Here is a 27,647-nt window from a genome sequence, read left to right on the forward strand (position 1 = left end):
TTATTGCTTTAGTTTAAAGATTGTTTAAACTAGTGTAAGTGTACCTACCTTAAGAGTTTGCAGTGCTTACTTTTTATCCTTTAGCTGCACTGTGCACTTTATGATGAGAAGAAGAAAGATTTTTCCTATATAAACGTGCCATAAATCACTTATATGCCATCCCATGGTAGAATTTGTAGAGATGAATGTGTACTAAAAGAACAGTGAACTGTTAAAAGTACTTTTTTTTAATACTGAAGTGGAAACACATAGCAAATGACACATTGCACATGAATTTGGTCTGGTGGCAATAAGCCTTACTATTTTTGTTAACAATGTGGCATATTTTCAACCACATTTTGTTTCTATTACTATTTGTTTATAATCAGGACAGAGGAAAGTGTTTGACCTCCCATTTGGAAGCTGCCTCTTTCACAGCAATGTGTATGATAATGGTTCCTCATTTATGTACGACAACTGCACAGTGTGTACATGCAAGGTAAGTCCATAGTGCTTTGATACTGTGTGCTGATGGTTGCCTGGCTTAGCAGTAATTTGTAGGGCTGTGGAATTGTAAGCCCAATACTGTTCTTTGGCATCTTGTGTGGTCTCAAAGAATCTGATCTGAAGATCACTTGCAGTTTTGCTAGGAAATTTTAAAATGTTACTGACTCCCTCAGCTGAGACATGATGCCTGACCCTGTGTAATGCAAAATAAAGTTGCTCAAATTATGTGGTCCTCTTTAAGACTGCATTAGAATGGAAGAGGAGTTTCTAAATGATGAATTACCATGTTTCTGCTGAGGGCCAGTGTTTTTTATTTAGTTTCCTAACCTGACTGCAACAACTTACACTTTTTACCAAGGCAAAAAAATATAAGTGCCACCAAATCAGTGAGATTTTGCAGGCCAGCAAAACTGAGCTTTAGCTTCATAAACCATGAAAGATTCCCTTTATCTATAAATAATATTTATTTTCTCTGAGCTGACCTATTCAAAGCAGCTGGCCTGTAGCTTGGGTGGATGCAATGGTTGAGCAAGCAGAATTATATAAGGACTCAAAGGAGCACAGACATCTTGGTGGTGATTTTTTATGATTTCCATTCACCCTTGTACTTAGGATTCAACAGTGATATGTAAGAAGAGGTGCTTACTTCCTGGTGAATGCAATAAAAACAAAGACCACTGCTGCAAGGAATGTGTCTCATACGTCTCTCCTGAGGAGGTGAAAGTGTGCAAGTTTGGCAATAAGATCTTCCAGGTAGGTTTTGGGTATGGTTCAAGGCTAGGTGCATTTTAACAGCCAAAATAGCATGAGTTTGCTGTAAATAAGTATTGTGCCTTGTTTTTAGCAGTCTCACCATTCTGGTCGATGGAACAACTCAGAGGCAAAGCTTTGCGAAAATTTTTTAAATTTTATTTATTTTTTAAATTTTATTTTATATTTTATATTTTATTTTTATTTAATTTATTTTTATGCTGAGTTTGCATAAGTTCTGCTGATAGTCAACAGTTAAAGATTAGTTCCTCCTTGAAAGTTACATGTTGTCTCCCCCTCTGTATGTAGACGTTCAAGCTGCTGTTTCATGACAATTGATGCACTTTTAGTAAGAGATACTCATGCTCTGCTTTCTCAAACAAACACTGATACTCATGGAAGAGATATTCTGAGTGGTAGGTAGGCTTTATTGGCTGAGCCAAAGAGTCTTTTCCATAACTGAGCCAACAGGAGCTTTGTGAATTTCGTTTTGGCTGAAATGTACTTGATTTACTACATTTCTCTGCTAAGGACAGCACCCCTGACATCTTATACTAGGACAGCCATGTAGTAACTGTTACCTATTGCACTCTCACCCAATGTATTCAAATCACAAGGGATTCCCTGCAGAACACTTCTGCTGTTTCTGAGACCACGTTTGTTTTTCCAAGTGGTGCAGCTTTTTTTTCACACTGTGTCAGAAAAAAGATTCTGTCACCTCATGGGCCATCTGTGAATTAAGAGACCCTTGAATCAGATCAAATGTTAAGTCCTGTGTGAATACTTGGTTTGCTCAGGCAGAATTGCTTCCCATTTATTCCATCTTTTGTGTACATAGCAGAAGTGTTTATTCTGGAAATTACATGTGAACCTACTGTACGCTGAGACTATGCTCCATCTGATTGGCACTTTCACACTGGTGCTATTGTGCTTCAGGAACAAATGCCTACTTCTTAGGCACCCAACTAAAATATTCTGCTTCTTGTGAAGATTTTATTATATTACTAATATTATATGGAGTGTGAAAAAATAACGAGACAGTACATCCATTTCTGGCCTTGTGTGCAAAAAAAGTAAATTCAGTGTTGCTCTGTTGAAGTCTAATACAGGTAGAATGGGCACAGCAAATGTGTTTTTGCACTCCTGTGCAAAACCAGCTGTAAGACAAAAATTCAGGGTAGCTGCATGCAGTCAGCTGTGATGTATTCTGGTACTTTGGCAGATGCCTGGTCATTAGAGACTGAAGAACATCAGAAACACCAGGCAATAGAAACATGCCCTAGAAACAAAAAAAAAAATACAGGAGAGAGACAGCCTTTGATGAAGCAAGCTGAGCTGAATAAGTTAGGCTCCTTGGCATTTCAGATATAGTCTGTTTCTGTTTCTGGTCAGAACATCATGTTGAGGTGGGCACATAATTATTCACAGCTGTCTGGTGAACTGCCTGTTCCTGTCAGGTCTATCCTCACCCTTCCTTCCCAGCAGCCCTGTAAACAGAAAACATGCACAGTTTGGCTCTAAGCGGACTAGCATAAGGCTGTAAGTGGGTGAGACAGAATGTTTTAGGAACCACACTTGGCAGATGCAACACCATGTAAAAAGGAGCCAGGGCAGTTCCACAAGCAATTCATCCCAAGTGGGGACAAGACCATGAGGCATATTGTGTTCTGCACTTCATATTTTCAGACCTATGCATAGGCTGTCTTACCTGCTCTGCTTTTGAGAGATTCAGCACTGTATCTCTTCTAAATATTTTCAGATGTTTACCACATCAATTATCTGTGAAAGTGCTGTAGTAATCTAAATTAGAATTTTTTGACCACTCCTGCCCTTTATTGAAATGATGCTACATATGGGCATAAATTCACTATCTGCTGACATCTTCATCAAATATTTTCATGTGCAATAACTTAAAGATGTCACTCAATGCAGTGAATCAGGTTTTTCTAATTATATGAATTTAAATGAAAATTTCTGGTAGGTGTGATCACAACTCAGATGCTTATTGGAAAGAAAACAATGCAAATAATGTGGACACTTGAAAAATGCAAATGTGATTTGGTTAGCTTTGGAAAAATGAATTTCTTACCAAAAAGGCCAAAGGGAAGAAAACCTGGCTGAATTTGATCTCTGTCTTGAATCCAACTGGCTGTGGACAGACACCTCAAAATAATTTAGACTAAACAATGATGCAATGCCAACAAGAAAATTCATCCTTTCTTGTGCAATGATACATTGCTGAAATAGCTTCTTGTTGCCATCCCAGCTGATACTATATCATGTTCCCTCTTGCAGGATGGGGAGATGTGGTCCTCTGTGAACTGCACCATCTGTGCTTGTGTGAAAGGCAAGACAGAGTGTCGCAAGAAGCAGTGCATTCCAGTCAGCAGCTGTCCTCATGTGAGTTTTTTAAAAGAAATGAGCTTTCTTCTCTTTTCTGCTCACCATTATCTTTTCCAGTGTTTCCTGGAAGTGTATGCATGACATTGGGGCGTGCTGTTTGGAAAGAAGGGATCATGTGGAATGTTAATTTAAGTTGGCATTCCTCAAATGTGCTACTGTTACCCTGAGTACAGTCTTCCTGCCTCTGTCCTTCCTCTGAAGACTCTGTGCTCCTCTTCTTCTCCTTTAACTTTCTCTGTCCCAAGTATCTGCATTGGAACAGCTTTTTTTACTTTTATTTAATAGTTTTATAGAGTGGTGAGATAACTATGTTAATATTTCAGTAGTGTGTATACTGTTAAGGCAATCCACAGGAAGTTGTTGTGCTTGCATTTCTCAGTGCATATGAGGCTTAATACTTGGTTGAAAATGTAAATTAGATAAATCGAGGAAAATTACTTCAACTAAGCCATGCTGCTTTCACTAAGGTTGTGGTCTGGGTATTTTTTATTTGAAAATCTGAAGTGAACCCAAAGAATGTTGTAATTGTAACTTAATGGCATCAAAAATTAGCTTTACTTGAAACCCTGAGCTAAAATCAGCCTTTGTTTCTTGGATTTCTGACACTGACAAATGATTTTAATCTTATGGCTCAAGCTTTCACAAGATGGAGCTCTAAATAGCACTTCATGTAGGGGCAGATCTAGGAGCAGGTGAGCAGAACTGCAGAAGAGAGAGCCAAGTTGTTAGCATTACACCTTCTTAGTGTTTCCTTTTCGATCCTGGAAGCCAGTGGGGAAAATGTGAGTCACAGACACCTAGATATAATTTTTTAAAATGAAAAACTCTTACTTTGTAAAATTTTATATGTGTAAACTTTTCACAGAAGTGGTGATAGGATAAAAAGCCTGTACCTTGGCACTCCTCATTCTGGTGTGACAGTAGGCTTCAAGATCCTCAGAAGAGGGATCCTGTCACTCTGGCACTCACTGCAGAGGGCAGTTTCACCTCTTAATGGGCCTCACACGAGATGCTGCGTAGACATCAGGAAGTGTGAACAAATGGAGCTGTTCTTCTGGGAATTTTGTATGGCTCATGGCAGTCAGGTTTGCTGCCTTCATGCCATTCACAGTATGAGCAGGAAGTGAGAGCTTGGGCTCTTCAGGTCTCTTACACACTGCGTCGCATTTATATTTTCCTTGTGCTGACGCATTTTAAATGTTTAAGGTGCTTCTGAGATCAAGTAGCTAATATGACCTTAATAGAGATCTTCAGTGAAGTACATCACTTCAGCTGTATCCACATAAAAATCTGAGCATTGAGATGATTGGTTGAAGTGGTTTCTAGAAAGAAAATAGTGATGGGTAAAAATTCACCACTGACAGTGCTGCAGCATATAAGTGAGACTGACAAACTCATTCAGTGCTGCTATAGAACCTGCTCCAAGGCTAACGTGAAGTCCTAAACTGCTCTTGACCTCTGAGGTGAGTCTGCAAACAAGGTCTAGTTCCTTAGGGCTGGGAAGACCAGCTTTGTTACCCTGCAGCACCATTCCCCCCACTATATAACCAGTTAGCCAGGTCCCCACCTTAAAATGCAAGCTGCAAGCAAGCCCACCCTCCTCCACAGGTGCACATTACATTTCTGCTCTTCCAAGCTAAATTGGAAGAAGAAGTAGGAGAAAGAATGTAAACTCTACAGTAAGATTTATTTTCTTTTCCAAGTGGGTACCAAGTGGTTTTAAAGCAAATAATGTATGCTAATTGATTTAAATCTTTTACTTTTCATCTCTGCTCCACTATCTTTGATGAGATTTTCTTTCATAAATCTATAAACATCACTTAAACACACCACATTTTTCAAGATAAAGTTATATTAGTGGTTCTGATACTGACAGTCTGAATGTCACACATAGAGTTATGCTGCTGTCTCTGCAGCGTAGATGTGTCCATTCCTTTTCTCTCTTCACAATATTTTTGACAGTAAGCAGTCTCCAATGACTATTTGAAGACTGCTGTGGAATAAAATGTGGTTTAGTGTCCCTTAGGTGTCAGGCAACATAAAGTTATCTCATTAAACTTGTATTATTATACAGACAACTGAATGTGAAAGGATTGAAGATTCATAAAGAATTTAGAATATTATTCCCTGACTTAAACAATTTACTGTGCAGTCTTAATACTCTTTGAGTGATATTGTAGGTGGGCTTTTTTTGGTTATGGAATTTTATTGTATCATAATAAATTTTGGCCAACTGTTTCTTGGAAGTATGGGTTTCAAAGTGGTAATTCTGCAGAAATTTCCAATACTGCAAAGCCATTTGTATTATTCAATCTGTTGGTTGCAGGCTGACATATTTTTTAAGACTGTTTCTGCCATTTCTTTAGTTTTCTTCATAGAACTAGACACAAATTTCTGTTTCTTTTGTTCTTTTCTTTTTGGAGCATTTAATCCCATATCAGCAATTGCAAGAAATGTCTGTCTTAGTTTCTTTTCATGTGCTGTGGAGGCAATACATTTTTCAAATTCAGTCCCTCCTGTCACATTTATAGTAAGATTGGTCCTCCTTGGCATTCTAGTGAGCCTTGTGGCTTGTGGTTTCTGAAGTTACCTAGAGTGTCAGCCTGCAAGGTGCGGTACATACTGGCCCCCATTCAGCAAAGCTATTAAGCATGTGTCCAGTTCTGCTGAAGTTAGTAGGCCCTCCATGTGCGCTGAAACTTAAACACATGCTTAAATACTTTATAGAAAGGGAACAATCTCAACATTTGGCAAGACTGAGTTTCAGAGAACCTTTAGACTTCTTACTGAATTTGCTGTTTACTTGCCCTAGCTCTGCTCTAGTCTGTTCCTTGCCTTGCTCCATCTCCTTTCTGATTACCCATTCTTGTAATTTGTCACCTTGCCCCCTCTCCTTATGCCTTTGCATTCCTCATTAACATCTTACATCTGTGGTAATGATCAGTGGTCATGAACATGTCTCTTTCTGTACTGCTAGAGGAGAACTTGGTGAATTTTACACCATATAGCTTTTTCTGAGCTCCAAGGCTGTTCAAAATTTAATAGAATTAAATTCATGGCAGGTGAAGACATTTGCAGAGTTTGATTCTGTGGGTAAATTTTGAACCCGTGAACTTCAAGTGAGCTGAAAATTTATTCAGAACACGTTCTCCCATCTCTAGCACAGACTGCATATAATGTTATACACATCTGTTATTATTACAAACAAAAAGTTGCTGTTTTTACTCCAGTGCCAAATGAGGCACAAAAAAACAACAGCTGTTGCTATTGCACAACCAAACAATCCCCTTTCCCCCAGCAATTAGTCTTGCCTTAAAAAAAAATAGAAAATAAAAACCTCAGACACAAAATTGAAAACCCCATAAAAAGGAAGAAAAATCCCTGAAAATAAGTAGACTCAAATGTGGTCTGCTTATAAATATTCATAGGGAAAAATGGGATCAAATCACTTAGCCCACTCCTAAGGGAACCCTCAATGCTAACGAACTCTTGCAGCACATGTTAGCAATAATGGGTTTCCTTATTCTACAAGACAAAAACAGGATCTCAGGCCAACATGGTGGCTCAAGTAACCAGCCTCAGCAGGCTGCCTTGGAGATTCCAATTTCACTTGAATTCTTGCCACTTCCAGCTCGGCTGATGATTTCAACTCTTTTATTGAAACAGAGAGGTAAGGCTGTGCAGTGCAGTGTGTGGCATTCAGCTGCATGTCTCCATTCCTACAAATATGTGTTGCTAGGCTCCCTATTTCTGTGTGGTTTTAGGGTGGTTCCTCCTTTAAGGGGTTCTGTTCTAGCAGGTGCTTGGTAGGCCTCCCTGCTGCAGCCTGGTCTTCAGCTATTCTCTTTGCCCAGGGACCTGGCAGTCACACAAACATTGAAGTGCTGCTCACTCTGCCAGTGCAACTCTAATCCAACCCTTTTCTTAAGGCCAGATATGTCTCATGTCTGTTCACATGAAGTTGCATATTCAAAGACAAGCTTACACTGAACTGGGCCCTGTGGATGATGTGCCCAAGTGCATTCATGACCAAGGATTCCTTCATGCTGTGTGTGTACATCAAGGAAGAACAGGATAGAACATGATCCACTCCAAGCAGCAGATACTTGGAGTTCATGCCTCTGCATGCACATTGTCAAAGCTTGGCAGCACTGTAGGCAGAAAGCAAGGCAGACAGCAATAGGGCTCCCTTTGCCCACTTCCTCACTCTTTGCATAGACCTGTCACCAATTTTTTGTCTGTTTTCACAAGTTTTCTGTACTGTTTAGTGGACAGGATAGCACACCTCCATATGCTCACTCTTGCTGTCCTCACCTTGCTCACGTACATGGTGGGAATAGGAGCAGTGGTCACACATAGGGGACTTCCTCTGTGTTCAGCTGCTGTTGGAGCAAAAGGCCAGTGCTTGGAAACAGCACAGCTCCATATACCTCTTCATTCCATGTGTGGAAATATGAGTGAGCTCCAATATCACTGTCAGTTCTGTTAAAACAACATCAGTTTTCGCTTGGAAAAACACATTGAAAAATTTCAGGGATCTCTGCTACCTTGCTGATTAACTTTAGGTAATTTAGGTAAAATCAGATAAAATGTCTTTTAAACTGATGTTTAAACTGATGTTCCTGAAAAGGAACATGAATGTACATACACAGAGACAGCCTGCACCTAGATAGCCTAGGTTGACCAAGTTCCTTCCTTCCTTCCTTCCTTCCTTCCTTCCTTCCTTCCTTCCTTCCTTCCTTCCTTCCTTCCTTCCTTCCTTCCTTCCTTCCTTCCTTCCTTCCTTCCTTCCTTCCTTCCTTCCTTCCTTCCTTCCTTCCTTCCTTCCTTCCTTCCTTCCTTCCTTCCTTCCTTCCTTCCTTCCTTCCTTCCTTCCTTCCTTCCTTCCTTCCTTCCTTCCTTCCTTCCTTCCTTCCTTCCTTCCTTCCTTCCTTCCTTCCTTCCTTCCTTCCTTCCTTCCTTCCTTCCTTCCTTCCTTCCTTCCTTCCTTCCTTCCTTCCTTCCTTCCTTCCTTCCTTCCTTCCTTCCTTCCTTCCTTCCTTCCTTCCTTCCTTCCTTCCCTGCAATTCCAAAATTCTCTCACACTCTCTCTAAAGAGAAAAGTGGTAACAGAGAACCCTTTTAGTATTTTGTTTTTTATAAGACTGCCAGGAAGCTTATTGAGTAGTTCTGTCTGTTTTTAGCACCTGATATTTGAAGTTGTAACCAGGGCACTGAGTTCAAACACAACTTGAGTTATTTTCAAAGGCTTATCCAGGCTTATAACATGACAGTCATTGCTCCAAGAAACTATTTCATTAAAACAGCCTGTCTTTCTCCCAATTAGGGTAAAATCCTGAACAGAAAAGGATGCTGTCCGATTTGCACTGAAAGTAAGTTATTTCTTCACATTCTTTAAATTCTCTTTTATTGTTTCTGAGAAAATAAACATGCACGCTTGCTTTTCTGCCTTCTTTTTCGAGGCAGCTCAGAAGCAGGACAAGTGATTATTTGTAGCCATGGATTTTGCCTCCTATAAATCTGTAATTTTAAAATAAAATACCTGGGTATTTTGTTTTTATTTTATTTTTCAAAATGATGCTATTTTTGTCAAATCTCAGATGCTGCATTTTGAAATGCATAGTTGGTCTGTGAAATTTGTAGACAATAGAACAAGAAAATTAATAGAGTTATAACTTTTAGGACTTGGGTACCATTTACACCTGTAACTAACAGTCTAGATACGTGCATATATAATCACAACTTCACAGGTGATTTGTGAGAGTTAAAAAAAGGTGTGCAGGTATCTGAGGCGCAGTCTGGGGCAGCGGTCAAAGGTAGAATAGAAAACTGTTCTTGTTTATGATGTTTAGTTCAACCCTTATGTTCTTATCCTTTTACTCCTCTCTTCAGGAATGATCATTAAATTTCAATATCACCCTCTTGGTCAGCAAAGGATTTACACAAGTACTTGTCTTCAAGCTTGCTCTATTTAACTCAACAGGGAGATCTGAAGTAAACAAGATACCATTACGTACTTCTTTCAGTATATATTAAAGAGTTTTACCAAATATGGAAAGATTGCTAAAATGGGGCTTTATGACTTATAGGAAGACTTTTGAAAGAAGGAAGTGTTCCAATTCTTTTGTCTAAAATCAAATGGTTTTGCTGTTCAACTCAGTTCTGGGTTCTCTCGAATTGCACAAATCTCATATGCTAAATATCTTTTTACAGAAAAGGTAATTAAGGAGCTTAAATACCCAGTGTCATGCAGCAGTGGTGGCTACCACTAGCTCTTTTTACACTGGTATTTTAACATTTGCCATTTGTGAAGAATTAATTCCACCTTTGCAGCAGGGGTGCTGTAAATCTCATCATGGCTATCATCCGACAGTAATTGGAAACTTCGTTAATTCAGCCAGTTTCTGATAAGGTGTACACACAGCCCCTTTGCTTACTCATGTTGATCCTGATCCTGTCTCCACATACTAACACACCAAACATTTCTGGTGCTCCAGCAGATATTAATTTTCCGAAGCAAAAACAACGTAGGAAGGTACAAGAACATACTGTACACGGGAGGGCTTTGAGTAAAGTTTAAATGCAGCCAATTTCTATGAAGTGGGTCAAAACCAGTCACGTTGAGAAAGGATACACTTGAAACTGAAAAAAAAAATAAAATCAAAGGATTATTGTCAAAGCAGTTTGTTTCAGGGAGAAAAAGCACCTCATCTCCTAAAGGGCTGGAGAGTCTCTTTTGTCTACTGTTGCTGAAGTTAACTGTAGTTAGTTTTGGCATGTTGCTTTTTAAGCTCCATGGCTGGCGTACAGTTATCACTAATTAAACACAGTGGTCATACCAGTGGAAAATTCAACAGTTTAGTTTATGCTGCTGTAAAAAATGTAATGAAATGTGCTCTTTTGGGCTTGATTTAGAAAAATCACCACTGACGTCAATTCCATAAATTAGTAATCCTATATTAGACCAAGGTCATTTTCATATTAAAAATAAGAGAAAACTAAACCTGAGTTCAAATAACATTAACAGACTGTTCTCAACTTCAGACAAAGATAGGAACTTGCAGTGGAAGTAAAATCTTTGTTTTTGACAAAGAAGAATTCATAGGCCTTGCTGAAATTACAGTACACAAGATGAAAATTTGTTACTAAAATCACATAGATATACTTCAATCGTTATTCATAGTTGTAGCACAATCTTACACCAGTTGTTGTGAGATTTTGTTGTTGATTTTTTTTCAAAGTGGACTGCAGTCATATAGGTTTGCATGTACAGTACACATGATTAATCTTGCAGTAAATGCTGCTTTTGGGACAGAAAATTTCGTTCATCACAAATCATTCCACAGGTTTTTTAATTGACAAAATAGTCAACAGAGCTAAACCAATTCAAGGGCATTTGGACCCACCTTAGAAGTAAGAAGTTTGTGCTTCCACTTGGTCCTGCATCCTTTTTATGTGTTTTTATAGAATCACTGAAAAAAGTGCTGTCTTTCAAATACTAGAAAAAAAAAAGGAAAAAGAAACAAAGTGGGGTTATGCATTGTGGGTACCTGTGAGAGCAGGAAGTGGGATACGCTAAAGGACCATATAGGTCCTTGTTTTTTTCTGTTATTTCCTTTCCATGCAGAAATGCAGCAACAAAAATACTGCAATTGTTTATTCATACTGGAATACTGTTCATATTTTACCTCTCATTTTAGCTCTGATGGTCTACTGTATAAATATGTATTTGGACAAATTGGAATAGCTATTTTATTTATGAAATAGACCATAAAGACTCCTGTGGAGTTTTTGACACCACACCTTGTAATGTGTATTATATCAAGCTGCACTATGCAGCAGTTATGAGAAAAGTTCTCTATGGCTATGCAGTTTTTACAGAAAACCTAATGAAATTCTATTATGCATGTTCTGTAGCTAGTTTTTAGAAGTCAATAATGTGTTCTGTTTGATTTAGGGCTTAATTCAGCATATGGGCTAATTACATTCAAAGTTTCATTTTATTTTTAAAAAGCTGAGATATTTTTGAATTATAGATCTGCAACCAGAACACCCTACACTGGTAAACTTGTGTTTTTTCCTCCCTCTCCTTACTTAGAAAGTGTCCAAACCGATTTTAGTTATAATTTAAAGTATATTTTTCTTGGCCATTCTTAACTACCTACAAGCCCAGCAGAGTGTGACCAGACATCTGGACATCTTGGACTTCAATTGACTGCTCTGATCTCCTGAAAAAACAAAACAAGCTATTCCATGAGCACCAGAGCTAACAGAGCCTGGTTTCCTATGGATTTGTGTCCCATTTCCTTTATATCCCAACAAATAATAAACCCAGCTAGAGACAATATATCCTGTGGCTGGTCTGGAGCTACAAGTGTGCTAATTGCCCAGCCAATATGCTCTTGCTCTCAGCTGGTCAGGATGTGTGTGCTGACTGTCTGTCTGGCCTCCACCACGCAGTATATATATTTTGCCTTTCTAAAAAGGCTAAATACTGTCTGGGGGAATGGAGGCACTGGGTGGAAGGCATAAAGGTACCTTTTGGCAACCACTTAGTTTAATAAGTGGTTTTTACCTGTACTCAATGTAGTACTTACTAGAAATGAGTGGTCTTTCAGACTTTTATCCCTCCACATTGGCCAAACAGGTTCTGATTTTTTTTTCTTTATGAGAGTATGTTGAAACTTAGGAAATGCTAATGTGTTCTTTTCCATGCTGTTGTTTTTTTAGCTTCCTTTTTTGTACAGCTACATGTGTTTTCAAAAACACTGCCTTTTCTAATGAAAGTCACTATTTCATTTGAATTGGGAGCATAATTTGAAAATTCAAGGAAAACATACCAACAGTTCTATAGTAGTCACTTTTAGCACCTAAATACTATTATTAGTTTGCAAGTAAGCTGTAGAGCCTTAGGTGGGAGCTGAGCAAACTGCATTAATCACACATGTAGTTTACTATTTTAGTCAAATGTAAAAGTGTGAAGTCCATATTTAGTTGCTTAAAAAACAAATGTGAAAACTGCCAAGCTCCCAAAAGCTTTTATGAATGCCAGAAGGTCTGAATATTGATTTGGGAGAAACATGCAGGACTTCCAAAACGAGTTTAGTGGTGTTTGCATCCTGCTCTTAATAATGTTTAATCAGAGTTGAGTGCCGGAGGTGTTTTGAAAATCACAGCCTCCTGAACATAGCTCTGGGGCCCTCCACTGAAAAATCTGTGTTTTTCAAGGATAGAGAGGGAATGGGTAAATTTGCATTCATGTGCATATCTAGATGAGCAAAAGAAGACACCAAAAATCATGAATCCCACATTCAAAATGAGGAAGAGGCAATGATTCTTCATTTCCTTTGCCCAAGGATATTGTAGATGCTAAAAACATTTTTGGACTGGAAAAATTCACAGAAAATATTTCTGTCAGAGATTACTAGATTAAAAGAAGCCATGTCTGTTGCTTCGCGTATCTGTCTCTCAGGCCAGCCCAGCGTTCGGCTGGGCCACCCTGCTAGCTCTGATACGCCTCAACAGGACCTTTGCGTGGGTCTTGGCTCCGCAGCACCTTTGCCTTCGCTGTCACGGCTGTGGCTCAAAAGAGGGGACACTCTCGAGGCTCGAGGAAACAAAGGTTTTATTCGGGGATCACAGGGGCAGTCCCTGGTCCCAGGCCTGTGCCTCTGGAGAGTGACCCAGGACCTGGTCTGCAAGGAGTTTTTGTTCAACAGAAGTCTCAGGGGTGGGTACAAATTGTAAACCAATGAAACAAAGCAAGGTGGCTAATGCCAACTGCAATACACAAACTTCAACAAATCAGGTAAATTGGGATGAGGCCCCTAGGAGATCCACCAACCACTGTCTGACACCTCTCAGAAGGTCTTGGGCCTGGGAGATTGATGGACAGGAGGGGGGAGAAGATACATTGGGATGGGGGAAAAGACAATGGGATGACCAGTCTCCAGGCAGAGGCTTAGATTGTCTTGGAAACTCTTATCAACTTCTGATAAGATCATACCAGGACAGGGGCTCTTATCTAGCTAGGGTTAAAGTCCAAGCCATGCTAAACTTATAACTAAAAACCTATAAAACAATTCCAGCATCCCCACACATGTCTAGTTCAGAAAGTCCCTAATCTGAAAGTAGTTGGAGGTTGGGGGGGTCTCAGGGGGAAATATTGGATACCATTTCCCTTTTCTAGCTCTGCCTTAGACAGCTGACACATGGAGTGTTGGCAATAAACTGGGAACAATTTAGTGCAGGGAAAAAAGGGAAAGATCTACACCTGTGACCCTATGCCTTGTCATAAGCTGGCAGTATTCCTACTCCAGGGTTGGGGAACATAGCTTTAGTGATGCAGTAGCACATCTTCATATGTTATGTCTCAACAGAGAAGCAAGTTGCACACAATCCTAACTAGAGATCAGTGGTTCAGATTTCAAAAGTTGCCAAGTAAAAAACTGGTTTGTTTCAGAAGTGAAAAAGAAAAGAAAAAAGAAGAAAAAGGAAAAAGAAAAGAAAAAGAAGCAAACCATAAAATATGATGTGATTGAAACTCTCCCAAAAAGAAATAAACAACAGCCTAAAGGCTAAAAATGGCAGGAATTCTTTTCATGCTGATGGTCTTTTGCAGTCTTGTTACACCTGGTATTTAAGGTTTATTTCTAGACCAACCAGTTTTTCTTACTGGCAGTGCCTGAGTTATCACACACACTCTTGCAGGGTGTAGATTTATTTTTAAACCCCACAATTTTAGCAAACCTTTCAAGAATGTTTTACAGTGATATCAGAGAATCAATTATTCAGACTGTTTTTAGGTGGATTTTCCCTCCTCCATTTCCTTGGTTATTAAAGAAAACAGCAGAATTTGGATCAGACCTTCAGTTAGCCAGTCCAAAATATATTTTTAACTGCATAGCATCAAGTTGACATATGACGTGACACGATGTAACATAACATGAAACAACATTACTCTGCATAACACATTAGAAATTAAAAATAAATATTTCCTTTGGATCCCATTGGTACTATCAATTTTACTTGCACATCTCTAAATTATGTTTGTTCCTCTCATGTCTTGCCTCTTAGTCACTTGCTTAGGTGAAGAATCAACCTCCTCCTCCTCCTCCCAGCAGGTTGGTTAAAAACATGTATAACATGTCTACATTCTTGGCCTTTAGAAACACAGAGAAAAATCAGATCTTTCCTCTAGAATCTTCACTGATGTTTAGCTGATTTTTTTTTTTTTTGTTGGCAATTTGCTTGTTTTCATAAAAGTTGTCATTAAATTTAAGGAAAAATTAAAGCTGGAGTAGCTGAAGTACAATTTGAGCTTAATACTCGTCATGCAGATACTTAGATGTATATAAAAAGAAATCAGAAACATGTTAGTATGATTTAATAATGGGTAAAGTCAGATGGTCTCCATACAAAAATCTATAGATTCTTTTTCCTATTGGTAAAAAGATGTTGTTAATTAAAAGCCATATGGTTCCTACCAATTTATGGAGAATAAATTAATCTTTTAATGAGCTTTGGAAAGCAATTATTGACATCTTCATTTATATCAGTGAGAAAAAGAAAACTCACAGAAGTGCACATTTTTAAAAGTACTCTCTTGCCTAAGTGTCTTAGTTTTCAGGGTCTGCTTAAAGTCTGTTGGGCCTGTTTTCTGGAGATGGTGATCAAATATAGATAATTTTGATTTCTGATGGAGTTGTCAACATGATGTCCTTGAGAAATTGAAACATCTGGCCCCTAGTTGCTCTACACAGTAAAGCAGGGTAATAAATGATGCCAAGATGAGTTATTGGCTTAGCTAAAGGAGCATTCATGTGGCCAATTAGGGGTAAAGTACAAATCACCCAGGTACCAGCTCTGTTATAGCTCTGCACCATGCAGTGAGAGGAAAGTGAGATCAGGCTTTAGGAAGACATTTCTTGCAGCAGGGACAGACCAATACTGCAACAGGTTGCCAGAGGTGCCAATGGAGTTGCTGTTTCTATTTTTTCTTTCTTTATGGACAGGTTAGATAAACGTCTGTCAGGAATAATATAGGTGCAGGTAATTCTTCATTGCAGCTGGAGCAGAAAAAGGTAATGTCTCCTGAGGCTTCCTTCAGCTCCATTTTCTGTGTATCTATGTAGGTTTCCTTGGGTGCTCTTTACAGCTAGAAAAACACCAGAAAGGGTACAGTTACATTAGCATAGCACTCTGCCTAGGCTGAAAAACTCTGTTGGGAAAGGTGTATTGTATAGTTAGCACTGTATTGTGCTCCATGGGAGGAATTCCCTTCCCCTTCTCCATAACATTCATGTCTCCTTCCTTTTTTGTAGATTTGAATTTGGCTTTTATAAGCTGATTTTTCAGGCTGGTTTTTCATTATTATTTAAACAGGCATCATCTTTCAAAAGCAGCCTTAGCCCATGGGTATACATCTGGCAATAGCAATATGCATTTCTCTGCCTTGAGACTTCTTCTTCCAGGAACAGCAGCAATGTGGTTAGAACCTATTGTTATACCAGAAGACTGCAAGGCAAATGTGTTTGCTGCTATCTTTGGTTGTGAGGCAATTCAGTCCATTGCTGGGTAGCTGCAAGGTAACTCAGCATCATTTCTATGAATATAGAAATGCTCTGTCTTTGGGCTGTGACTTCTCTGACCAATGTATGCCTTCAAACATCCATAAGAGATCTCCATCCATTTGCAATGGTGCAAATGGTTGGTAGACACACCCTGTTTTTTGGCAGTCATGGCATCATGTTAATCATGTGCTACTGACTTTTAGATGGTAGCATGATATCAATAACTACAAGTCAATTGTGTAAAAACAACATATACAATAGCTTGTAACACTGAATAAAGATGCTGGTTCTACAGGTATTTTGGGGAAAAAACATGTAAACACACCTAGTTTATAAATACACAATATTTATAAGTGTGTATATGTAAAACATGAACTGAACCAGCTCCTGCTAAAGTGATCTGATGGTTTTTAATTTCAGGGAGTCACTGAAATTTGAAAAAGTTCACAGGCATTGTAATGACCTAAACTGTACGCTATGTTTAAGGGACAAGGCTAGAGATTAATCTTCCTGTGCTGCCCCAGGGATGAACTGGCCTTTGGTTACCAGCCACTTTGGGAAAGACTTCTGAAACAATGAAGCTTTTGTTTTTCAAAGATATATTTAATCCCAGTGGGCACCAGTCAAAATCTACCCTGTAGAGCAGATAGATTAGATGAGAGCAGCATCTTCAAGTTCTTATCAACTGCTTTTTTCCAACTTTGATTGATCCTGATATGGCGCTTTTGTTTCTCACTCACCTGCAGAGCCTGGAGTTTGCACTGTATTTGGAGATCCTCACTACAACACTTTTGATGGACGGACATTTAACTTTCAGGGAACGTGTCAGTACGTTTTGACGAAAGACTGCTCCTCCTCTGCCTCGCCCTTTCAGGTGCTGGTAAAAAACGATGCCCGTCGGACCCGTTCTTTCTCCTGGACAAAGTCAGTGGACCTTGTGTTGGGCAGAAGTACAATCAGCCTTCAGCAGCACCTCACAGTGAAGTGGAATGGGACTCGAATTTCACTACCTTGCGAGACACCCCAATTTCAGATCGATTTGGATGGTTATTTGCTGAAAGTGACAACCAAAGCAGGTAGGACAAGTATATGTGCGTGTCTGTGTTTGTGTGTGTGTCTTCTTTCTCTCTGAAGAACTTCTGAAGTTCAACATGAACAGTAGTCAGTAAAAAAACATGATAGCAGTAACAAATATCATTATAACTCTTTAGAGATCAGAGAAACCCACAGCGCTTTCAAAATTCCTGCAGCCCACAAGCAGACAGAAATCCCAGCTATGAGTTTGAAGTCTGCAGGATATTGCTAAGCTGTGTTTCATTCTGCAGCTGACAATTAGCTGCATAGACAAATGTGCCATGACTTTCACTTCTACTAACTTAGAAGTGGCTTATGGAGAGTATGGTGGGTTGACCATGGCTGGACATCAACCAAACATGGCCACCAAAGCCACTGTATCACTCTCCTCCTCACCTGGACAGGGAAGAGAAAGTATAGTGGAAGATTTGTGGTTCAAGATAAGGATGGGTAGAGATCACTCAGCAATTACCATTATGGGAAAAAATAGACTGAATTTCGGGAAATTAGTTTAATTTATTGCCAATAATATTAGGGTAGGATAAGGAGAAATGAAGTAAAAATCTAAAAAAGCCTCCACACTCCAAATCCCCTTCTTCACAAACTTAATTTTACTCCTGATTCTTTCTAAGTCCTCTTGCCCTGAGTGGTGTAGGGGGGATTGGAAATGGAATTTACAGTCAGTCCATCACATTGTATCTATCAGTTCTTCCTCCTCAGGGGGAGGACTCCTCACACTCATTCCTTGCTCCACTCATTCCTGTCTCCTCCTCTTCCACAGGAGACAGTTCTCTGCAAAGTTCTACAATGTGAGTCCCTCCCATGGGCTGCATTTCTTCACAAACTTAAAAAACTCAGGTCCCCTCCACAAGGCACAGCCCTTCAGGAACAGGCTCCAACATGGATTCCCCATGAGGTCACAAGTCCTGCTAGCAAATATGCTATAGGGTGGGCTCCTCTCTTCATGGCTCCAGGGTGGGCTTCCCACAGGGTCACAGTCTCCTGTAGGCACCCATCTGCTCCAGTGGGGGGTTATCCAGGGGCTGGATCTCTGCTCCAGCATGGACCTCCATGGGCTGTAGGAGGGCAGCCTTGCCTCACCATGGTCTGCACCCTGGGCTGCAGGGAACTTCCTCTCCCTCCTTCTCCGCTGAGTGCAGAATTGTTTATCTTACACTCTCCCTCCTCTTTCTGACTGCAGTTGCACAGGGCTTTTCTTCCCCTTCTCAAATATGTTATCCCAAAGGTGCTAGCACTGTTGCCAAGGCTGAGCCCATCTTGGAGCCAGCTGGAATTGGTCCATCTTAGAGCCAGCTGCAGTTGGCTCCATTGGACATGGGGGAAGTTTCTGGCAGCTTCTCACCAAAGCCACCCCTGTAGCTCTCTGCTTCCAAAATCTTGCCATACAAACGCAACACACTGTATTGTTTGATACTTACAGATAAGAATAGAGAGGATATCAGTTCTTAAACATATAATCCATGTTTTCCAAAGTTGCAGCAACATACCTTGCAGTTAAGGTGATCAGTTATATAAATTCATAGTTACAGATGGCTGGAATGAATTTAATTTGTAAAATTTTGGAAATATTTCACTGGGACCATCCAGCAAAATGGAGGCACTGGTTTGAAAAGCAAGGCCTAATTTACTGTTCAGTGCCATCTTATTTGGCTTGCTTTGTGCCCAAGTAAGAAGTTGTCTGCAAGGCACAAAGTCTGCAAGCACCACAAGCAAGAGGAAATTAGAAACTTACAGAATGTACTTCCTTATTTCTACAAACAGGGAAGGGAAATAGCATTCTCTCAGGTCTTTTGAGTCTTAGAAATAACATTAATTGTCATAATGCTAAACCAGAGGACTTACTTTTGTTTTGATAAACTGTTCTGAAACTGTAGTAGATAAATACTGAGGGGAAGTTTAAAACTTTCTTATTAGCGTGTGTTAGGTACTACTGTAGTCCTGAGAGATTTCACTTACACAGTGAAGTACTGTTTCAGTGAGAATACTATTCACTGTTAATTCTATTAAATGCTGTGTGAAAGAAGCAAAAACAGTCTTTCTTATGGAGTAATATGGTCACAGGCGTGACACAGAGCCATACTCATTATCTAGCATAATTTTTTTTCAAGGGGGACACTAGCACCCACTGTTGAGCTGAGAATTTAGACACCTGTTCATATAGCCTCTGGAAAAGTGAGTCTGCATAATGTGGATCCCAGCTCTGGGCTCATTCCTTAAAGTGGCAATGCAGATTTTTGTGGCTGTCTGTAAAATGCACACAAGTTGACCATTATTCCCAGATTCTAATTAGAAGCATCTTGAGGGTTTTCTTTGCAGCCAGCTGAAGACCATGAATTCAGGCGATGTGGATTTCATTAGCCAGCCACAGGCCAAAGAAGGGTTTTCAACTGAAGATGAATGACAGCTAATCCTGCTGCTATTCCATTTGTCTCTGGTGCAAGCCTAATAAATGACTACACGTATCCTTGTCCATGTGTTGGCAGAGGAAGTGCAAACATGGCATATGACAACATACCAAACAGTGTGTAATCACTGCAAATTATAGCCTGAATAATTCCTCCTCTTAACGGAGCAAGATCAGGTTTCTCTTACTGAATACAGCATGATGGGCCAAGTCCTCCTTTCATCAGCACGTAAGGCCTGAATAGTAGCAGAATGACCTGGCTCCATTTTTCTGGGAGAGGACAAGCAGCAGAGAGGCTGTAGAGAGGAAGAATGTGCTGAGTAGAACTGGTTTAAAGGCAAACATTTTGTTCCACAAGAAGTTCTGAGTGCCGGGGGAAAAAAATTGGAGAAACTCCTGTTTCAGAAGGAAACATGGATTTTTTAAAAAATATATGCTTTCCCAGTGTAGGGCAAAAAAAGAGAGGGAGGAAGTAATGAAAAATCAGCAAAACTGCTGCACTAGAAGTAAAATTCAAAGTAAAAATGGGCTGGGAAATATAGGATCTGGTGCTTACAGCTCAGCCAGCATTCCCACGGATTTTGGTTTTCCTTTTGTGTAGAGCTGGGAATTGAGCCTTGGATGAAACAGGGAAGCCCAAAGCTTCAGGAAGTCTTGTGGTCCCTGGCTACAGGGCAGTGTGCATGGCAGGGCAGTCCTGGAGTTCCATACCCTGATTGCTCAGGCTTCCAGGCAGCCCACCAGGCGAGCTGGCAGGAAACCAGCTTGGAGCCTTGCCGGTGCTGTGTTGGAAGTTCATTGAATACGATATGTCTCCCTGAGGCATTTCAGATCTGATGAATTGGCATTTTCCAGTGAAAACCTGTTTTGTTGCTAAATTCCTCACCAGCTGTAGCCCTGGATGCTATGCAGCAGCAGTCCTTGCCCTCTGCACTGGCAGCTGTGGGTGTGCTTGGGATGTGTTGAGTCCTTATCCAAATTTGTATGTTAGAAAGGCAAAAGAGCAGAGTTTAATGGGGCTGTTGTTACTTATCTATTCCTCTGTTGCACAAACATTTTGTTGTTGTTTCTGCATAAATCCACTTTCTTTCCACAAAGCCACTTTGCTGCCCTTTTTCTATACCCCTTTGGCATTAAATCTTAGGGAACTGGTGTTTGCCAGTTCTTGAGGATGCCTTTAAATCTCAAGGATGCCATGAAAAATTGTGCAGAACAATTGTTGAGAACTCCCATAATGGAGAACTCAGTGTGTGATATACATAAATCCAAAAAGATATTTTTAAATGGAGTAGAGCAGACAATGTGCCAAGTTAAGAATTCAAGTAACGAGTAGGTTAAGCATCCTTCAAAGAGAGGGGGTAATTGGAAAAAATGAAAAGGTAACTCAGAGAATATCCATTTTCTGCACATCTCCAGATGGGACAGATGTTGCATCCTTTGACTTCTCATCTCTTGGATTCTGATTCTTGTCCAAGTGAATGGGAAACTCATCCATTTTGGGCGGGGGGAAGAAAGACGGGATATAGGCACCAAGAAGCTCTTCCAAACAGTTTCTGTCTGCCAAAGAGACCATTTCAAACACTGCTCTGTAGCATAATCCCGTCTATCACAGCTCTTACTGGTTTACGGAAACTAACTGGACTTTCTGTTTGTGAACAAACAAAAGGCACACACTGCACAGTGTGATCAGGCTCCAACAAAGTTATCGTGCATGTAGGATTAAATACCCTTCCTTGTTACTCCAAAAAGGAATAAGCTCTGTTGTGGACAGAAACCTTTAGGCTGTTCATCAAAGCCAGAAATTACCCTTCCATCTGAGCAATTATAGCAGAATAAAGTGTAATTAAGCCATACCAGTTAGACGAAAGTACGTTCATGTGGTAGTTACACAGTGAGTCTCTTGAATGAATCCAGTCATCAAGGCAGGAATCTCTAGATTTCAAAATGTGCATTTTTATATGCTGAGAAGAAAAGCCATAATTTTATGTTATTTTTCTTCTGCATGCCTGCATTCCTTTTGCAGGTCTACAAAAGCAACATGTAACAAGCAAATTAACTCAGGTGAAGAGGACATAAATATTCAGAAAAATTTTCAAGTTAACCGTTCATATTAAATGCATTTTCACTGAAGGTCAGTAAGTTTTGTCTTAAGGAAAAAAAAAATAGTCATAAAAGGAAACATAAGGTAGAATCCTTAGCCAGTCTTTTCGGACTTTGTTTATAGGGAGCTTCTGAGGGAGCTTCTCTAGGGGAAAAACTTGAACACAGCCTTAAAAAATATAGTTATTTTCTGAAAAGAATTGTCTGAGAATTTGGATCTTGATGCTTTAAACTTTGAGAAAGTTTATGTGATTCTCAAGTCTGAAGAAATCTTGGTTTATAAGTTAATGGCAAGTATTTTCTAAATGCCAGCACGGCAGTATTAATCTTGTGTCTGCAAATCAAGCTGTGTTTTGTTTTGTTCAGTGTTGTCAGAAGCAAAGACAGCTGGATTTTGAATTTGTCCAGCAACGATAATGTATGAAGCAGTTTAAAAGGCAGCTTTCCCCCTTGCCACTGTGCTGGCCTCATTAACAGGGTAGTCTTGCACAATTTCTCAGTTGGCTGGGTGTAAAGTGCCTTTGGAGGAGGAGACAGTGGCCCCATCCATGCTGGGTTTATGAGATAATTTGAAACTGATTTCAGGCATAGTTAGCTTAGGGTACATTGGTGCTGCTATTGCTAACCTGTGGTGGTAAGAAAACAGTGTAATGGACTGTAGCGACAGGTGATGCAGAATTACCTTCACAGCATTGCTGAGTAAATCATTCCCAAAACTCTTGGAGACATGGTGTAACCTACACAAGCACTGGGGCAGGATGTTAAGATGGACCCTTCTATAGCCATAATTTCCTCTTGAACCTCACCCTGTTCCTCTGCAGCGCAGGTAGGAACTGTCATAGGAGACTATGGGATGTGTTGCTGAAGGAAGGGTTCCAGCTTTGAACTGAGTCACTGGTATGTTAATTACTTACATGAGGATAGGGCAGGATTTGGATCACACAGTGACAAGCACTGATTTACAAGAGGAAAGGGTGGTGCTAAACCAGCCCACACAGCAAATGAAGAAATCTGGAGTGAAGCCCTGGTCCTGCACCTCAGAGTGATGCTCTTTGGTATTCTTGGCTAAGCAGGGGCAACAGGCTAAAATCTGAAAAGCAGGTTCCTGTGTTTATCCTTAAGTAATGGCTGCTCACAGGTATTTTATGAGAATGAGTTAACATCAGCAAAATCAATTGTAATCTTCAGATGCAGGGTTCCTGCAGATGTGACATAAAACCAATCAGGAGACATTGGAAGAAAGGCTGTTGTTGGATAGAAGTTAAGCAGCAATGTTTCTTGGTGTTGTTTTTATCGCAAATGGTATCAAAATTGTTTTCCCTTACGAGCTGCCTATTTACTCCTCAAAGAATGGAATTCATTTAATTTATAGTCACTCAGGTAAAAACTAGGAGTTTTGTCTCCACCTGATTTCTGACCCCTCTAGAGTTTTGCTGGGGACAGAAAGACATTCAGAAAGTAGTTTATTCCCTCTGCTTTAGACAGTCCTATTGTGATCCAGACTGCCTATTTTACCCCATCAAAGGGCCTAGACAGCTGACTTAAGCTAGACACCTAGCTTTTAGATGGGTACAGAGAGATAAAATGGGTTTCACTCACCAAAAGTAACTTTGATTTTGGTGTTCCATAAGTGCCAAACCTTCCTATAAAGCAAATTGTAGCAGAAGGCTTACATCCCAGCCACTAGATGAAGGTTAGATGTTTACCATCAATTCTCAGTGTTGCTGACTTATACAGACAACTTCAGGAAGTTGATAATTAATGCGTTTTGAATGAACAGTTTGAATCCAATTCAGAATGCTTTCTTACAACAGTTTTGCTCATCTGATATATCTTTGTTGTAACCTTTTAAACTCTTTTTACTCCCACAAAACAAGTTAATTTGTATTGGAACAGCAATTCATCCCAATGACTGCTCAGTGTCAGCTTTGTAGGCAAGAATAGGATGTTTCCCATAAGGTCATGGCTGGAGTCTCATGGGACAAGGACATCTTTGTATGACCACTACCTGTGCAATGGGTAGAAAGGGTAGAAATGGTTGAAATTCTGGGTCCCCTGCAAAGTCAGCTAGAAATTAACCATAGCAAATTCAATTTTCAGAATTTTGCAAGAGCCCTCCTTTGATATTGACATCCTGACTTGATTCCATATCTTTTAGGATAACCCCATTCATTAGCAAGAAGGAACAGAAATAAGAAGAGATGGGCATGAATGTACTGTAACTGACTATAATTTAAGAAACACTGCACTTGACAGAGGCACTTACTGGCAGCTATATAGAAATCTAAGAGCATTATCAGAACTAAACCAATGGCTTTGTTCAGGTTGCCATTAACACTGTTTCACAAACATAAGGAAACACAAGGTGCAGTTTGTTATCCTCAATTTCTTCTTTTTCCTTTTTTTTTTTTTTTTTTTTTTTTTTTTTTTTTTTTTTGTCTTATGTTTTTATTAGGCTTGGAAATCTCATGGGATGGAGACAGTTTTGTGGAAGTCATGGCTGCACCTCATCTGAAAGGCAAACTCTGTGGTCTGTGTGGAAATTACAATGGGCACAAACGAGATGACCTGATTGGGGGGGATGGGAATTTTAAGTTTGATGTGGATGACTTTGCTGAATCCTGGCGTGTGGAGTCCAATGAGTTCTGCAGCCGCCCGCAGAGAAAACCTGTGCCTGAGCTCTGTCATGGGACAGTCAGGGTGAAACTCCGAGCTCACCGGGAATGTCAGAAACTCAAAGCCTGGGAGTTCCAGAGCTGTCATTCAACTGTGGATTATACCACCTTTTACAGGTAAGTCTGCCTTGCTGTGTAAGGAGATACTAAGTTACTGTATGAGGAGAAAAACCATGTAGTAGGCCCAGTTTCAGGAGCACTTGAACACGTGTTGAGATATGTTTGCTAAGAACTAATATACAGGCTTATATTATGGGAGGTTTTCTAAGTCCAGAATCAGAAGAAGATGGTCCTGAGCAAATAAACCTGAGCAGCCAACAGTGAGAAAGGCAGGCAGGCTTGTGATAACCTAGATAAAAAGTAGTTTTGGAGATTGAAGAAAGATGGAGAAGAGACTTCAAAACATTTTTGTAAACTCCCTCTGGTTTCAAGCTCAGTTGCAAAGTTGAGGCTGACTTCAATTGCTATTGCTTGTGGTCCACAGAAGAGTGTCTTCCCAGAAACATTTTGAAAATTACTTTATTAAAACAGGGATATTAAATTTGTCTGATGCCTCTAGGATGGTGTGGTTTGTGGGTTGGGGAGTTTGAAAGGGGAGAGTTAACAAAAAATTCCATGCATAGCCTGTCCTGCCCTGGGAGAAAAGAAAGACAGATGAGGATCTAGAATCCTTGTCTGAGTGAATTATTTAAGATTCTTTTATGTTTAAAATGTTTACAGTCTAAACCACAAAGACATATTTTCTGTTCTTTAATTGGCATGAGTTTATTTACCCCTCAGTCAGTAAATACAATTGTCTGTTCTTTTGATTGCCTGACATAAAAGGTAAGAGCAAACTGAGTCACAGTTGTATGGTCGTGGATGGAGCTGCCTGATCTCTGTGCTCCCAGCCTTCCCCGCTTGGGCACATCCACTGAACTGCTTGATTTATTAGGAAAAGCTTTCTAGAATGACTCGCTTTCCCTTATGAATTGCCTTCCCTCTTTTTTTATATGAGACAGAAAGACTTTTATCTAATCCAGAAGAATACATCTAAGACTGGGAAATCCTAGAAGAAGACGTACAGTTTGGCTTGTAGTCTGTGTGCCTCTGCATATCCCTGTGCTAGGAGCCTGGCAAAGAGTAAAGATTATATTGTGTGCAGGTTATAATACTTTATCTTTTCTAATGGCTGAAGGCACCATAGAGACCACTAGAGAAGCTAACACACACACACACACACACAGGGTCTGTTGAATGCATTTCAGCAACATTCCCATCTCACTTCCATCGTCCTTTAAAGGTAAGTGATGACAATGCAAATGGAAAACAGGCACGGAGAGATTTGTTTAATTTTGCAGTGGATTTTTTGTTCCTTTTTTAAAGTAGCTCATGATTAATTTAGTGCAATACACTTCCTGACACCACAGCAGAAAGTGATTTATATTTTGGCTACATCAGTCAAAAAAATTCTACATGCTTGCACTCAAGAATTACCATAGAGCTTTTCTGTTCCTTTAAAATGATGTCTAATGTTTGTGCTGGAAAGACAATGAAATCAAGCAAGTATTTAATTTGATTGTGTCCTTTTGTAGAAAAGTGTATTTTTCCCTTAGGAAACGTTATGTTGAAATGACCATCATATTTTCTCAGAAGTAGTTGTTCATTTGTTTCCATTTAGAGCTTGCTAGCTGTTAAAATGCTCAGCTTCCAACATAGGAATGAAGATAAACTATAATTTATAGCTAAATAATAGAATGCTTCTTCTTGTTAGAAACTGATAAAGTTGCAGTAAGTAATTTTGTCAATGACCATGGCCATTTTTCATACCAGGAAGTGTCCACAAGGAGGTAATGATTATGGGACACACATTCAAGAAAGATTTGCATTTTTCATTAATTTATTTTCAAAGAACTCATTGCTGGTGATGTGCTTTTGCAGGAGATTTAGATTTCCATTAAAAGAAATTCAAATTAACACAGCTTTTAAATGAGTTTTTTTTTTTTTTTTGAAAGCATATTTAGTCAATGTTCTCTAATTTCAGAGTACATTTAACTAATTTCTTTTGAATTCTGTTTTTTTTAACTCTGAACAGGCTTCTAGCAGTAAGAAAAGGGAGGAGGCAAAAGGATAGGGTTAAATTCTTTTATTGTTTCCCAATGTCCTCATTGAATTGAATAGCTTCTTAGTTTTTATATCCACCAACATTACATATTATGGAATTTTTCCTTTTGAAATACTACCTTTTCAAGAGTTAACCTTTCTTGGTCATTCTTGCCTATATTACTGACATTGCTTCATTTTCATTTTTCTGCTTGGGTAGTGACCTGCTGTTAATACAAATTCTCAGAAATAGAAATAAACTCAGCAGGAATATTAGGAATTAGGGTGTGTTTTCTCCAAATACCAAAAAAGGCAGTGAACAACGCATTGCAAACATTTGTCTGACATTGTGTTACTGAGGAGATTTCTGTGAAGATATCTCAAATTCATTTTAAGTCTCATTCTTTTTACAGCTGTAGTTTCTCCTTTTGTTAGCCATCCAAAAAACATACAGCGTGATTGTCATGATTGTTAAGTGAAAAGGGTGTAGTTCATATTTTAAAGAGTAGAGACCTAGCTGCATGTTAACTCCTGAGCTTGACCTTGAGAGATCTGTGACACCTTAGGTTTTGCACCTTGCCCTTAACCCTTTCTTTGTGATGTTGTGACTTTGGTGACTTGTGTTTCCCTGCAAAGCATATGCGAGAAGAAAGTACAATGTAAGTGTGTGAGAAAGGATTTTGAAATAGTCCTGACTGCAGGCTAACAAACTTAGTATCTAATTTTACACCACTTTTTAAGTGCTTTGTTTTGTAACTAAACACATTCTGTGGTGTTTTTTTTTTTTTTTTTTTTTTTTTTTTTTTTTTTTTTTTGTTTTTTTTTGTTTTTTTTTTTTTTTTATTGTGGTTTGCTTTGTTTAGTTTGGGGCTGGTATTTTTTGTTTGTCTTTAATACATTTCTAGTTGTTCAGTACTCATGAGTAATACTCTAAAAATAACTTTTAGGGTTCAACTTTTTGGAGGCAAGTTCATTAAGCAGGGAAACTATTTTGAATTTCTAGGAGATTTTGGTAAATCCTGTGTGAAGAAGAGATTAGCAGTTAGTGTCATCATCATTACCACTTGTCTATTTTGGTAT

General features: G+C 39.4%; 1 protein-coding gene across 2 annotated transcripts in view; it reads left to right on the forward strand.

The window, feature by feature from the left end:
• BMPER (BMP binding endothelial regulator) overlaps positions 1-27,647 on the forward strand; it is a 145,535-nt gene that overhangs the window by 75,284 nt on the left and 42,604 nt on the right. For both annotated transcript variants that reach the window (XM_083863580.1, XM_083863581.1), the window contains 6 exons: positions 369-478; positions 1,099-1,239; positions 3,532-3,636; positions 8,966-9,011; positions 16,958-17,287; positions 24,266-24,602. In XM_083863580.1, the coding sequence (XP_083719706.1) occupies positions 369-478; positions 1,099-1,239; positions 3,532-3,636; positions 8,966-9,011; positions 16,958-17,287; positions 24,266-24,602 (1,069 nt within the window). The remainder of the gene's footprint in view (positions 1-368; positions 479-1,098; positions 1,240-3,531; positions 3,637-8,965; positions 9,012-16,957; positions 17,288-24,265; positions 24,603-27,647) is intronic.

Source organism: Zosterops lateralis (assembly GCF_965231275.1).
Source record: "Zosterops lateralis genome assembly, chromosome: 1".
In the NCBI taxonomy this organism is placed as follows: domain Eukaryota; kingdom Metazoa; phylum Chordata; class Aves; order Passeriformes; family Zosteropidae; genus Zosterops; species Zosterops lateralis.